The 16,311-nt window shown below is 38.1% G+C and overlaps 1 protein-coding gene across 4 annotated transcripts in view; it reads left to right on the top strand.

The window, feature by feature from the left end:
- Cacna2d1 (calcium voltage-gated channel auxiliary subunit alpha2delta 1) overlaps window positions 1-16,311 on the top strand; it is a 427,194-nt gene that overhangs the window by 349,629 nt on the left and 61,254 nt on the right. For all 4 annotated transcript variants that reach the window (XM_021163870.2, XM_021163868.2, XM_021163869.2 and 1 more), the window contains exons 11-14: window positions 1,942-2,100; window positions 4,915-5,019; window positions 15,119-15,197; window positions 16,252-16,301. In XM_021163870.2, the coding sequence (XP_021019529.1) occupies window positions 1,942-2,100; window positions 4,915-5,019; window positions 15,119-15,197; window positions 16,252-16,301 (393 nt within the window). The remainder of the gene's footprint in view (window positions 1-1,941; window positions 2,101-4,914; window positions 5,020-15,118; window positions 15,198-16,251; window positions 16,302-16,311) is intronic.

The following is a 16,311-nucleotide window of genomic DNA, read 5'->3' as shown; positions in this document are numbered from 1 at the left end:
AGAAATGTCATTTCTCAAGAGAATTTCTTCCGCCGTTCACTTTCCAAATTAAAAACTCTTTTTGCAGCGTTGAGTCTCAGAACATGATATTCTGTGCTTCAGTGAGCGAGGCGCTATTAATCATAGATATTGAGAAGCAGTTTGGGATTATTGAAGGAACAGTCAGCTTGAGTGCTGATTCTCACCACCTACTAGTTAGGTGTCCAGGCACAAGTTATCTGAAAGTAGATTTTTTTTCATACAGTATATTATGATTATTACCCCCAGTGCCTCCTAATTCCTTCCCTTGTCCCAACTCATCCAGATCTACCCTCTGTCTATCTCTCATTAGAAAATAAACCAGCCTCTTAGGAATAATAAAGATAAATTAAAGTAAAAACAAACAATTTAAAGAGGACAAAACGTAAAAGAATAAGAGCCAGAGAAACACATTACGGGCACAGAGACTCACACACACACTCATGCAGACAGGGATCCCATAAAAACACAAGACCAGAAGCCATAAAATAATAATAATAATAATAAATAATGCATAGCCTGACATACATAACATTATAAGACAAACTCCAAAGATGCTGCTGTTTGCTTTGTGTTGGCTATCTATTTTTAGCCATGTGGCCTACCCTTAGTTTGTCTTCCCAGTGAGACTCCCTTGGTTAAAACTTTCTTTTTCATTTGGGACTGGCTGTGGATCAGAGATAGCTTCTGTGTTCAAGATGAGACTATGTGTCCACTCCCCTTTTACCTTCAGGACCTCATCTTGTACAGGCCCATGTAGGCTCTATATATGCTGTCACAGACTCTGAATACATTGGTAGGTTGGTCTTGCTGTCTAGAAGGTCTTATTTCTTTGTGCTTTCTGTTGCCTCTGGCTCTTTCACTCTTTCTGAATCCCTGAACCCTGAATGGAGGGATTGGTTGGAGACATCCCAGAAAGGGCTGAGTTTCCCAAGGCCTCCCACACTCTGCACATTTTAAAGATAAGTTATCTAAAATCTGCAGGCGAGTTTCCTCAAGGATCACAAGAGAACAACGCAAATGCCTGACTTGTAGGACATTTGCAAAGAAGAAGTCGTTTCTATTTTTAGCTCATAGTAAACACTTTATAAGCATTTGTTTACAAATATAAGGTATATGTGTGGCTTTGTATGTGTGAAATTTGCTTTATGCCCGAATGCATGGTTTTGTGTTGTGATTCTTAATTGCTATGAAATGTTTCCTTGACAGATGAACATCGCACTGATGTGCATCTTATGATTATGGTTAGAATGAGAAAAGCATTCTATAGTTATTTATTTCTATAATGTATAACCATTTGTAACCTACCCATAGAGTTAGAGAACACCCCCTGTTGATAACGTTACTCCGTTCTAGACAAGCATCCATGGACCAGGGCTTTTTATGCTCAACACCCATCCATACTTATAATGGTTTGCTTGTCCATTTTGCCTTCCTGATTCTCCAGCACCCGATTTGTGTGATCTCTGAGGGGTACTAGTCCTAAAAGGCTTTCTCTGCTCTCAGTTCTCTTAGAGGATCTCCTGTGTTTAGTTCGCAATGAAAGACTGTGTAATTTCAAAACCGCATCTGTTCATATTGTCCCTTACGAGCCCTTTCTGGTGAGTAACAGTTAAAATTTTCTGACTTTCTCTCTGTATCCTGAGCAAGCATATCATTTCTTGATTCTGAATATGTGAACACCAGAAAGGCTCTCTTACAAATCAAATCCCCAAATTATTTATTGGGTTTAGAGAGCAGAATGCCTATAGTAGGAAAAGTCCACCACTTGGTCCATAGCACGCCTTTGTTACTTAGGAGTTTATTTTTCTTTTCAAAGGGGAAACAGTGCAACTGGCTTGCGATGCATGCAGTTGACATTTAGTGAAAATTGTGCAGCTGGTTTCAGTGTTCATTTTTCTTTTTTCTTTTTACTCATTGCAGTTTAACAGCAACGCTCAGGATGTAAGCTGTTTCCAGCACCTGGTTCAAGCAAACGTAAGAAATAAGAAGGTGTTGAAAGATGCCGTGAATAACATTACAGCAAAGGGGATCACAGATTACAAGAAAGGCTTTAGCTTTGCCTTCGAACAGCTACTTAATGTAAGTATCAATAGGTAATTTTATTTTGTCTGTTTCTTAGACATTCTTATAAAAATGACTGCCCACCATTGAAATTTGCGGACAGGTTATGTTTCACTGTTCAGCGAGCCATGGTAGAGGTGGCAGGTGTGGGTGTTAGTCAATGGTAGAGGTGGCAAGTGTGTGTGTGTCAGTGGTAGAGGTGACAGGTGTGTGTGTTAGTCAATGGTAGAGGTGGCAGGTGTGTGTGTGTGTGTCAGTGGTAGAGGTGGCAGGTGTGTGTGTTAAGCAATGGTAGAGGTGGCAGGTGTGTGTGTGTGTTAAGCAATGGTAGAGGTGGCAGGTGTGTGTGTTAAGCAATGGTAGAGGTGGCAGGTGTGTGTGTTAGTCAATGGTAGAGATGGCAAGTGTGTGTGTGTGTGTGTGTGTGTGTGTCACTGGTAGAGGTGGCAAGTGTGTGTGTTAGTCAATGGTAGAGGTGGCAGGTATGTGTGTGTCAGTGGTAGAGGTGGCAGGTGTGTGTGTTAGTCAATGGTAGAGGTGGCAGGTGTGTGTGTGTCAGTGGTAGAGATGGCAGGTTGTGTGTGTTAGTCAATGGTAGAGGTGGCAGGTGTGTGTGTGTGTGTGTGTGTGTCAGTGGTAGAGGTGACAGGTGTGTGTGTGTGTGTGTCAGTGGTAGAGATGGCAGGTATGTGTTAGTCAGTGGTAGAGATGGCAGGTGTGTGTTAGTCAATGGTAGAGGTGGCAGGTGTGTGTGTGTGTGTGTGTCAGTGGTAGAGGTGACAGGTATGTGTGTGTGTGTCAGTGGTAGAGGTGACAGGTGTGTGTGTGTGTGTGTGTGTCAGTGGTAGAGGTGGCAGGTGTGTGTGTGTGTGTGTCAGTGGTAGAGGTGGCAGGTGTGTGTGTGTGTCAGTGGTAGAGGTGGCAGGTGTGTGTGTGTGTGTCAGTGGTAGAGGTGGCAGGTGTGTGTGTGTGTCAGTGGTAGAGGTGGCAGGTGTGTGTGTTAGTCAGTGGTAGAGGTGGCAGGTGTGTGTGTGTGTGTCAGTGGTAGAGGTGGCAAGTGTGTGTGTGTGTCAGTGGTAGAGGTGGCAGGTGCATGTGTGTGTGTCAGTGGTAGAGGTGGCAGGTGTGTGTGTGTGTGTGTGTGTGTGTCAGTGGTAGAGGTGGAAGGTGTGTGTGTTAGTCAATGGTAGAGGTGGCAGGTGTGTGTGTGTCAGTGGTAGAGGTGGCAGGTGTGTGTTAGTCAGTGGTAGAGGTGGCAGGTGTGTGTGTTAGTCAATGGTAGAGGTGGCAGGTGCGTGTGTTTGTTAGTCGATGCTTGGGTTACTGTAGCTTTACTGGAAGCTTTTGCTGCCAGTGTTTTCATGGGCTTGTCAATGTGCTGGGGTAATGTCAAGCAGGAGCTTGTTACCAATATAGGAAAATGTCTTCATTAATTTTTGTCCCAAAAAGATGGGCTTTATCTTCCTTGAAAATCGAGAGTACCGGCCTGTGGTAGACTAGAGCACTACAAAGGATTGTTGATATTAAAAGATAATTGCTCATTTAAAGGCCGAGGCTGGAGATCTCAATTCCAGGAGCTGCTCCAGGACTTTATCCGATTGCCTGCCCACGTGAATTGTATCAAATTTCACTGTGATGTCTGAGGTCATTGGTAGAAGAACATAATATATATTTTCTCACCAATTTTATAGTGATTTCATGTTTAAGTGGTAACACTTTGAATGGTTAATTTAAATGAACTCCATGTTTAGAATTAACTTATTACTCTGCTTTAGTGGGCCTTTAGAAAATTTTAAATTACACGGTAGGCTCATATTATACTTCTTTTAGATAGGCTTAAGCAAAAAGGTTGACGTTTTCAAAGAAGCTGAGCATTCAGAAGTTAGTGCAGTTCATTTTTTTCATCATTTAAGCAAACACATTCCATAACAGCAGAAAAGCTAAGATTATAATTTGATATCTCCAAGAAGTCCAACTTGCTAAGTTAATTGTTCGTTTTAATGGTCCTTTGATGCTAATTCATTATCTTATGCTCAGTTTTTTGCAAGACCTTAAAGGTTAAGACGATTTATTGCTGGAATTGAGTCTTGCAGGATTAGAATCTGTGTGGCAGGTCAAGAGAGGACAGAGATGGGGGAGGATGCTCAGGGAGTAGGTCACAGCAGTATGGAGCCCAGAGGAACACTGTGTGAAGTGACCAGGAATCGTCTCAGGAATTCTGTCATCTCCGAAATGTAAGGCGAATGACTCAGGAGGGAAGAACAGAGAAAAGGGTTGTCTGGAAATGGACTGAAAAGTTAATACGCAAAGTGTAAGTCAGGTTAATGTTATTTGTTGCTTCTGCTATAAAATTATAAAAGCAGGTAGAAGAAACATTTACTCATACAAAGACCAAACACTAATAAGTCACTAAACAGTTATCATTATGAGGCAGACAATGTCTAGAGGCCCTTACGTGTACGGGGCTTGTGTCCTATGGAAAAACTAGCACTAAACAAACAAAATGCGGAGGGTTACCAAATTTAAAATAAAGGTATTATAAAGAAAATATAATCTGGAGCATATTATAGTTTAAAACAGAGTGGTCTGGGAAGATGTCACTGATGGAGTTACATTTGATGGAAGAAGGTTTAAAAGAAAGGAGGTGGTAAGATCTTTGGGTAGCTAAGTAGTAAAGGCTACCCTTGCCTGATCATCAAACCTAGTTTTAGAACATTCCACTGAGCAGACATTTTATTTATTGGGCATAATATGTGCATGTTTTTTCATATCTGTTTTCTTTTCCTAAGTTGTGTTCTGAATAATTTACATATATTCATATTTTTTAAATAGTATAATGTTTCCAGAGCTAATTGCAATAAGATTATCATGTTATTCACGGATGGAGGAGAAGAGAGAGCCCAGGAGATATTTGCCAAATACAATAAAGACAAAAAAGTGAGTGTTCTTTTCTAATATTTTAACTTTAATATGTAGGTAATTTTCAGAAAGGTGGTGGTAAGGAGAACTTTTTTTCTCCAAAATGTTACTTTCAGTTATAAAATTGTATTACTGATGGAAAAAGACTTTTTTTCAGGCAACCAAGCACAAAGTTACAAATACATTAGTCATATATTGTAGATTTATACGTTCCATTTGATTCTTACATTATCAAAAGAGAGAAATAAGAGTGTGAGAGATGTCTCCTAATCATTGAAGCTGATAGGAAGATTCGAATTCTAAATGTACCAAGAAATATCTGCAGTGATTTTTTTTTAATGTGAAAATAATTTACAACTGCAAAACATGCAGCCTGCTTGAAAATGAGTTCCATGGATGGCTTAAGATAAATGTTAAGATAATTGTTATAACAATTTCAAGAAGGCTGTATCCCAAAAGCCATGGAGAAAATGAATGTGAGTGTTTTACATTCGGACTATGTTCCTTTTCAGGTTTGCAGCACTTGGTGGGCAATGCAGGGCAGTTACAGGGCCATGCTGTAGAAAGAGTATTACTGTATCACTACAAGCTCATAGACTAAAACTGCTCCCCCACGAGTCTTATTGAGAGTCCTTATCTGTTTTCTTACTGATTTTCAACCGGTTTTCCTAAAATTCGAAATGATTATCTTAAAAGTCATGGGGAAGATACAATGTCTATCTTGTGCTTTAAATATTTATAAATGTATCCTAATGAAGACTACATCCCTCCGCAGCCTCCAGAAAGCTGCTGCTGCAGGTGTGTGTGACCTTGCCTGGCTTTTGTTTTCTTTCTGATGGACAGTTTTACTTTTGGGGAAAATGTGGCTCAGCAGTAGCTCTAATGAATGGTGTAAAGGTATTTGAGACATATACACACATTTTTGCATATATTTAAAAAAGTTTACCATGTGGCAATTGATGGTTGCAGAGAGGGAGAATCAGTCTTGTCACTCCAGGTATGAACCCTGGAGAGGTTAACCTACCCCAAGAGGTCAACACTAATCACAAAGAAAGAGCAAGATCAAATTTAGTCAGCTGTTTGTATTTATAAATGTATGCATGTGTCAATTATAATGAATGGATTTGAACCCATGAGTTTTAGACGGAATGGGTGCCCACACAGACAGGAAGGCTTGGAGGGAGGAGAGTTGATGAAGACAGATGTAAGGGCTCACATATGAAATTCATATGGATCGTAGGACTACTCGAAACGTAGGCTATAGGAACAAGCCAATCATCTGTTGGCAAATAGGTAAGTAAACCATGCCACACACATGCTAGGAAATGCTAATTATCCTCAACAAAAGAAAATTCTGTAGTATGTGACATAGTTGAACTTAGATATCACTCTCAGTGAAATAAACTCTTCATATACACACATACAAATAAATGAATATCATGTTTCCATATACATGAGCTATCAGCACAGTCAAGTTCATAGGATCATGAAGTTGCCAGAGACTGAAAAAGAAGGACAGATAAACATCTTATTTTCAGTCTGTGCACACACAGTTTCAGTTTTGAAAGATGATTCCAGGGAGCTATCTTATGGCATTGTAACTGTAAAAAAAACATGACTTTGTTTTAGATACTTTTTTATTACTTCTTTTGTGTTTTGAGATTATAATATAATCATACCCCCTCAGGATACCTTGTGGAATAGGAGCCCAAAGACTGTAAGAACAAGTAGATCAAGACACTTGCTGTAAGATTGTGCCTTGAAGTAATGTCAGAAGCTAGGCGGGCGGTGGTGGCGCACGCCTTTAATCCCAGCACTTGGGAGGCAGAGGCAGTCGGATTTCTGAGTTCAAGGCCAGCCTGGTCTACAAAGTGAGTTCCAGGACAGCCAGGGCTACACAGAGAAACCCTGTCTCGAAAAAAATAAAAAAACAAAAACAAACAAAAAACAAACAAAAACAAACCAAACAAACAAACAAAAGTAATGTCAGAATCTACACCCATAAAATCTCACTAACTGGACTACCTAAACATGAGCTTGTATGTGTCTCCTTAAAAATATATGAGGGTATATCACATACAGGATATTTTTAACCACTACAATATAAAATAACTTAAACATATAAAAGTAATCAGATCTTTAAAAATTGTGACTTTTAAAAAATATCTCTGAAAATTGCTATCTTTCTTGCACTTTTCCCTCCAAGAACTGTGGTGTGCACATGCTCAGTGAATGTTTTATATGCATTCAGTTTCCATCTAGAAGACTCAGTCCAGGTAGGTGTGATAAGATGTCTGGGCAGCTCATGAATTAGCCTGTGGATACACAGCACACTTTAATGAAGCCAAAAACTTTGAGAATTAGAACAAAATGTTTGGGTTCTTTTTCTGGAATGCACTACTCTTGGGAATCAATCTACCTGATTAGAGATAGGCAGAGATTTAAAACTGAATCCATGTTAATCTCCTGCAACAGCTGTTCCAAATTAAAACACACTCACTTTCTAATCTTTACCTGAAGCAGGGACATTCCTTAGGGCTCACCCATGTGTATGAAGCCTCCTTAAAAATGGTGCCAAAACTAAAATGAGCTCCATCAACGAGAACACACAAATGATAAAGGAAAGGCAAAGCAGACTTACAGTTGAAAGATAATTCCCAGGACTAGTAAACTCAAACATATTTGCTTTTCTGTAGGATGGCAACGATTGCTTCGTTAGCAGTGCACACTTCCCCTCTAAGTGAAAAGTGACTCTCTCCAACTTCACTTAATTTTCAGAATTTAATTTTAAAAAGTAGGCAAGTAAAATTATTATAATGAACATTTCAAAGTACCAAGCAAAAAAATAAAATGTGAGTGTGAAATAATTTTCAAACTAAGGAGTGTTCAGCTAATGTCAGAATCACTTAATAACATCCATTCTTATAAAACTTTTTAGGGTTTACTTTTCGATATGATGAACTCTTTCCTATCCTACCAAGTAGAGAGGCAGTCTCCATTGTCTGCAAAAGTCTACACTAAGCCACAAATGACTGAAGGTGCATTGAGGTTTACAGTAAAAACTGACTTTGTTTAATTGACAGGAGGAAATTTTACAAGACTATTTTATTCTCTACTTTCTTTGTACCCTCCTCCATCAGACAAAATTAGAGCCTTTGTAAGGAATTGTTCAGACATCAACAATGAAGGCTGCTTAGCTTTAAAATATTGAATGTCATTTACCAATTACATTGTGCTTCTAAAATCTTTTCTTTTGGATACTTTTGTACTTTCAACCATTTCTTAGAGTTAAACTTTTGAATAAGAGCCATATACCTTTGTTTATAAATCCCAGCATGGTTTATGCTAGAGTCAGGATGCAGTTGAAACAATGCAGTCCTGAGGTACTCTATGGAGAAATTCCCAATTTAAGTGGAATGTTTTATGCAGGTGTGTGTTGGGATATGTGTATATAGTTTTGTCTCTAAACCCATTTGCTTCACTTTTATTTCTCTTAAAATAAAATTAAGATTGACAGTTTATCCTCTACACTAATGAAATACTTTCCAGGTACATTTCGTTCAGATTTGAGGTATATCACCTTAGTGCATTTTGCAGATTTTAAGTAAATATATATCATGAGGCATTAAATTATCACCTTAAGTACCAAGTACATGATATAATATTATGTAAACTTTAGATATACAGAGAGCACTTGAACTATGCTTTAGTTATAATTATATTATGCCAACCTGGAATCTTTCATGCATGAAACATTGCTAGGAAAGGCTATTGGTTTGCCTGTTTCCATGGCTGCCTTTTGTTTTGATTTAAACTCAGTTTCATATATTGTCTCTCAGAGGGATCTCTGCCCAGCCTCTCTCGAGTGGTCCGTTTACCTGAGCATCCTTTGGCACTGTGTTAAAAGAACTTCTTTCTGTTTGTTTCCATTGCACCCGATGACTGTTCAAATAATATTTTCCCATATGATTGGAACTTATAGTAAAAATGTTCTTGCAGTCCCTCATGTACCTTCCTTGAAGGTAGGGAAGTCCATATGATTTGTCTTGATGGTGCTTTTTACCCCCATCTGTCCAATACACAAGGTTCTTTTAACATCTCATCATTAGTGACGGCAAAGGACTTTTTATTATCCAAGAAGAATATTTGATCAGAATCACCCTCTATCTTGCATTCTGAAGTCAGCTGGTGATAATCTTTACAGGACTGCAGATTGCTTGGAAATCCCTTGTTCCATAAGCTTTATTCTGCTTTATAAAATATAAGACATGTATTCTGGGGAAAGAGGGACTGAAAGTCCTCTTTATAATCCAATAACATGAAAGTGATTCATTACAGCAGTTAGCAGGACTCCAGTATGATCCTACAGCATGGATCTCCACTGTCCACACATCTCAAGATACATAAGAGAAACATTATCCTATTTTTAAGACGGTGCATGTAAAAGCTTTATGACACTCACATGTTGTTTTCCTTTTTAAGCAATTACTTTATGTTAATGACTTGGTCAGATTCAGCAGGCATGAGTTATAGTGTTGTTCCTCTTAGATCTTTGGAACTAAAGTGGGTTGAACATATGTAGACACACAGCATATAGATGGCATTAGCTCCTTAGCATTAAAGTCTGCTGCTGTGTAGACTAAATAGATGTCCAAACCTGCTCCTCTAGAAAGGTGTTATTTTTAGCCATTTCAGGTTCCTGATACAGGAAAGGCTCATGACCTGATACAGAAAGTGAATTGTTAGACTCTCTGTCTACCATGCTCTAAGCTAATGGTGCAGCCATCACCATCTTTAGTACTACAGGTCAGCCTTACACAGGTTATGATTTTTATATGTTATAAAGACTTTACATTTAGTTTCTTATTCATAGTTGGAATACTCAAAGGATCAAAGTGGCATCACCACTATCTTTGTTGCCACATTGTTGAAACGCGAAAGCCAAAATAAGAGACATCAAAAAATTTGTCGAAAGTCAGATAAGTAATAAGAGTCAAGAACTCAAATTCTTAAAGTCTAAATTGGACAGGCTCAGACAGACTGCTCCTGGCTGGACATCTGTCAGTGCCTTTCCTCTAGCCAGCCTTGAGGCTAACCACTTGCCCACACTGGACACTCCCTCCTACACAGACAACCTGACATCACCATCAGAAGGGATGCTCCTTACATCTGTAGTGAAGCTGTAGTCAAGATACATCATCAGAGCTGTGCAGGCTACAAATACCTTTCAGATCCTGGGGTTTTAGGAAATAAATTAACTGTGAACATGAATTTGGACTTTTATTTATTGTCTCATGTTATAGAACTAGACATGTGGGCTGTTTAAAGGCTCTATATTTAAATATGTGTATGACTTGTGGAAACCACTGTAGAATATTTTCCTAAAGGTTTTCAGTCCAGTCTAGTATTTTGATAGGCCTAATCCCAAATGTCAGTTCCCAGAGTGGACTTGTAAAACCCATCTCTGACATCACTTTTCTCAAATGTATGACTAGCTCAAGGTTTTTATTTTAGTTTTACTGGCTTGCTTTCTTCATAGACTCATTCCCATTATTCTTTGGAGACTTGCCTATTGTAAATTAAACTTGAACTCTGGGTAACTGATAATTGTTGAGGTGACAGTTTCCAGTAACTGGGTTCTGCTGGGAAACAAATTCATGTGGTGTTACAAAGCTGACCCTGTAGATTTAGAGAACTCTTAATTGAAGAAAAGTATTTTAGATTTCAACAAACAAGGCAGAAAATTGTACAAAATCTTTTAGCAAAAATGAGAACTTTGGAATAAAATTATGAAGTAGTGGAATATACTTTAGCATATATTTATCTATTTTTCACAGTACTCAAGATTGAACCCAAGGTCTCTTACATGCCGGGTAAACACTATACCACTGAGCTCATCATATTTAAAAAGCTAAATTTGCTGTTTTTTTGAATCTAGTATTCTAAGTTTGCAATCAACTATGAATTATTGGAATTATAATATTCTGTTCAAAGAAATATAATTTTAAATTTAGATTTCTTTTTATCATATAAGTTCACATATGGCGGGCTGACCTGTGAATCATGGCATACAACATATGTGTGGAAAGCAGAGGAAAAATTTGTGATGTCAAGTCTCCTTTACTACCAGTCCATGAGTTCCAGGGGCTTCACTTCCCAGGATGGTTCCTGGGGAATGCAAACAACTTGAGTAGCTAAGGCAGGCCACCTTCCCAAAGGCATAGATTTCTAAACAACGGAGAGTAAAATAAATACATTTACAAATAGTACAGCCCAGTTTCCGCTTGTTTCATCTTATTGTGTTCCTTACACTGATACTCCTTTGCTTACTACCTATGTCTGAGTCATAATGGTGCAAATACATGAAAGATTCTTCTGTTTGCTCAAAGTTCTTATTAAACTAGAAAGATTCTATGCAATGAAAAATAATGATATTAATTTAGCCTAGAAATTTGGACCTAGAAAAGGCCCAACTTACAAAACATATGATGCAAACTGGTGTCATTTAACTCCATTCTTCACACAGTTTGCTAAACTGACGTATATGAAAAATAACAGCAAGCCTGGTGTTCAGTCCCTCTGGAGAGCAGAAGGCACTCAACTTTGCACTCTTTCTTAATATAACAAATCTGGTCACTTATATGAAAACACTACAATAGATGTTAAGGTGTTACAAACTCAGAACTGGTATTTAACCTGGATTTTTTATTCCATGTCATTTTCTCAGATCATTTTTGGGCTCCAACATGACAAATCTCTGTGAAGCCATTTATGACTCTCTAGGTCTGCAGTATGGCCCAATAAGGTACATTTGGGTAACACTGGTTGAGGAATATTTAACTGATTTTCTCAGTAGGTTTCACTTTGAAATTTCCCACTGTGCATCTGCTAATTACATAGATTGACCATATGATTATAAATGTTCTCCTAGCATGAGGCAAAGAACTTACCCTGCACAAAAGCTGGCCTGACACAGTATAGGCACAGTAGAATGTGGTGAATTTGCCTGCGGGTTCAGACAAAGCCATTAACTCCTGACTACATATTCAGAAGTTCAATTTGTTTGTGTGTGTGTGTGTACCTGTATTTGTTTTTATATAGTTTGTGCAATACACACTAGTAATAACTGGGATATATACAGGCCTTATTTGCCTTGAAGTTTGCATTGTCACTTCATTTCTCAAGAATCATGAATTTAAGATGCAGAAACCATACATGCAAGTAACATTATACTGACTTAGCAGGTTATATATAGGAATATATGTATGTACATATATACACACATGCCTATATTTCACTATAGGAATATATGCATGTATTTAAAAAGAAGCCATGAATTTCAAATGAGTAGAACTGGGGTATATGGGATGGTTTGGAGGGAAAAACAAGAAGGGGGGAATGTTGTAATTATTATCTCAAGAAAACGTAGAAAACCTAAAGCTGTACACTCAGTTCGGGCTGCTCCAGATTTCAGAGTTAGTTCCTAGACGGCGCCACTGGGTGGCAGCACTGCAGTATAGGAAGGCATGGATGAAGCCTAAAATTCTGAATAGAACCAGTGCGGCACCAAGATCACCATTGTTACCATTGGGTGCTATAATGTGTCAAGTTTAACATTCATAAAATCAGAATTCTCCTGACATAATTATGGAAAGTATATTTAAAAAGACAAATACTGCAATGATTTTGCACTGAACACTATCTTATGGGAAATAGTTTGGCCTCAGAATGCAATAACCTTTATATTGATGTTTCATTGTAATGTGAAGCATGTGTCACAAACTAAGTTTTGAGTGACAAAATTTTTCTCACTTAAGTATGTAATTTTAAAAATGATAAGATGATTGTGTTGTTATACGGTTGGTATACATATATTGTGCATTGTCTCCATTAAATTAAGTAAAATAAAATAAACATCTTGGGTATAATAGATTTTATAAATATCATAGTGATAAGCCAGCCTCATAAATTACTCAGAAGTTGAATTTGTAATTCTCGACATTTTAGTTACCATTGAAAATATTCTGGAAAAACATGGCACTATTGTGCATTTCTGCAGCTGGAAAAACAATTGAAAAAGAAGTTGCAGAAACTTAATATTTATAATATGCAATGATGCAACTATTAATGCAGCTTCCATTCAAGTCAGCAAGCCCTAGATTAAACAAAGAAAAGTGAGGTAAAGAGGAGCTCAGAGTGCTTTAAAATGACCAACTGTGACAGAACGCGCTCTTCCACACCCTGATCCCTAAGTCCCTGGTTCTGAGCCAGGAGCCCTGCGTGGAAGTCAGGTGAACTTGCCACTAGTGAAACAAATAAGGCAAACAATCACTTTGCTCTTCCTTTTTAAAAAAGAAAGTTAGATGTTTATTTGCACTGCTTAAATGATAACATCAGTCAAAATAATCACGCAGTGTGGCTGTAAGTATAGTCCCCCTGTTATTAGAAATATAATTCACTTACACTGAGCGATATCTTATGGAAAGTATTTTACCATAATTGTGTTGTGGTAACAAGAACTAGAGACAGCTGTGCTTTAATTGAATCTGTGAGCCATGCCTTCTAACATTATGAAGGACATGTCTAGGTGCACATTCCTTAGGGTACACGATTTAAACTGCATTATTACTTAGGGTGTTCAGCCTTATAAAAATATTTCCCTTAGAATTAAATCAACTGACTAAGTAGCAACATTTTGAAATATATGGACAGCCCCATAAGTGACCGAGTTGAAAATGTGAAGAAACTGAAGTACTGTTTGTTTCTCTGAAGGGAGTAAGATCAGGCAAGAGGGAGAGGGCGCTCGTCTCTTCTAGGCCTTATCTATGCCATATAATTTTTAAGTGACTAAAATTCAGCAAGCCAGGACTCAATGGACCAGACTTGACACAGGACCTTGAAACTGAGGCAGCACTTAAAGACTTGAAACTGAGACAGGCCCATGGCAAATTTGAGACCAGACTAGATTATGTAGTATAGCTCTGTCTCTAAATGAACAGAGTAAATGAGTGTATCCACCATATGATGTCTACACATTGCTAGCTGAAGCAAACCTGGGTGACGGTGGCTCAGATAAAATGTCACATATGAAACAGCACCGTCCAAAGCATGCATTTTACAGCACAGAATGTTATAACATCTATGGCCTAGACCAGTAGGAGGAAGAAATATGAGTGAAAATAAGTATTTTGAGATTTGTGCTCGAGACCTTGTGCCAAACAAAACAGAAAAGAAACTGTTTGTCAGAGCTGCGGAGATGGCTCCGTTTTGGTCATGTCTTACGATCAAACATGGGGATCTGAGTTCAGATACCGAGTGCCTACTTAAAAAGCAGGGGATAGCACGTACCTGCAGGTAACCGCAGGCTTGGGAGAAGGAGGAGGAGGAGGAGGAGGAGGAGGAGGAGGAGGAGGAGGAGGAAGGATTTCTTGGGGCAGGGGTAGGGGGACGTGATGAACAGTCAGTCAGTCTAGTGAATCAGTGAACTAAGGGTTCAGGGAGAGACCCCCATCACTAAAATGAAGGTGGAGAACTAAAGAAGACGCTTGATGCCAACTTCTGGCCACCGCGCGGATGTGCACACAGGTGCATGGCACACCTTCTCACCATGCACGCATGCATGTGGCCATCCCACAGAGTTATAAAAGAAGCAAAACAAATAGCCGCATAAGGCAGCCATCTTTACCAGTAAATAAGTGACAGGAAATCATAGTCTCAGATATCTCAAACTTGGCATCACCACCTGCCTATGTGATAGAGAAATGTTTCGACTGTGATTGATGGGCGGGTGATATGTTTAACCAGGTGGAAACAGACTTGAGTTGCCCTGCGGGAGAAGCTGGTCACCAAGGAGATCACCATCGCCGTCCATGCACTGAGCTTGGAGATTTGATGCGTGAGGGACGCCATGATGCTAAAACCACTGAGCCATTGGGAATCTGTGCTCAGGGTGGACGCATAGTTTCCTGTTAGTGCCTCCTCAAGTCTTTCACAGTTCCAGTGTGTGTCTTGTTTTATTAATTTCACTGCCTGATTGAGCTTTTAATTGTTTCTGCTTCGGCAATCTGTTTTTGCTGTTCAGTTGGGTTTTACTCACTCGGTTTTTCAACTTTTTTAGGTCCGTGTGTTTACATTTTCCGTCGGTCAACATAATTATGACAGAGGACCTATTCAGTGGATGGCTTGTGAAAATAAAGGTAACAGATATGTTTCTCTTGAGGATATTTTCTTAGAAGATAAAATACTTTGAAAACTATCATATCTTTAGTCACATTTAAAACAATGTAAAGTAGAAACTTTAAAAGGTATGTAATACGAATTAGATTCAGAACTTGCTTTTTAAAGAAAAGAACATAGGACTGACTTGGAGATTAACCCTGCATTAGAATACACTTGAACATCTGATCCTAATATTGTGAACTGGTGAAAGGGGGAATGATACTTAATGACATATAGCAGATTTGTGCATATTTTTTCCTTTGACTGACTGAATTACTCTTTTTGAAAACCATCTCATATTTTTCTCAATATTCAAATTTTATGCAGTGAACTATTTTCTTTGTACTCAGAGAAAAGGAAGTATTTTGAAGAATAAACTGATTATTTTACAACAGAAAAGAAAATCTGGATACATTTTAAAACTTGTATTTTGGAAAATGTATGCATTTAGTAATTATGTATCTATCTGTACCTTTAAAATACTTTATCTAGTGAAAATACTTTAATAGCTGTAGCTTCCTTGCTGCTTTGTAGAGGACAGTAGTTATCCTATACTTCTTAGAAACATAGCAAATTTTATTATAAATTCTCTAAGGTTGTTGACAATATTCATTACTCAATATTGTTCTGACTATAATAGTTATATTTATATTTTAATATAAATACTTTATATTATTTATTTATGTGCTTAAGTTAAAATGAAAGTTATTGATTCCTCCTTTAAGAAACAAAACTGGCCAGGCGTGGTGGCATATGCCTTTAATCCCAGCACTTGGGAGGCAGAGGCAGGCGGATTTCTGAGTTCAAGGCCAGCCTGGCCTACAAAGTGAGTCCCAGGACAGCCAAGGCTATACAGAGAAACCTTGTCTTGAAAAAACAAAACAAACAAAAAAAACAAACAAAAAAACAAAACAAAACAAAACCCCAAAAAACAAACAAACAAAAAAACCTATTTTGTGGGTCTGTATTATGAATGATATATTTATGAATATATATATGAATGATATATTTATGAATGTATATGCATTTTAGGTTACTATTATGAGATTCCCTCCATTGGTGCAATAAGAATCAATACTCAGGTATGGTTAT

Source organism: Mus caroli, unplaced genomic scaffold (assembly GCF_978045245.1).
Source record: "Mus caroli unplaced genomic scaffold, Mus_caroli_1 scaffold_4, whole genome shotgun sequence".
Classification (NCBI taxonomy): domain Eukaryota; kingdom Metazoa; phylum Chordata; class Mammalia; order Rodentia; family Muridae; genus Mus; species Mus caroli.
The sequence above is the reverse complement of the archived record's forward strand: the minus strand, read 5'-3'. Positions and strand labels throughout refer to the sequence as shown.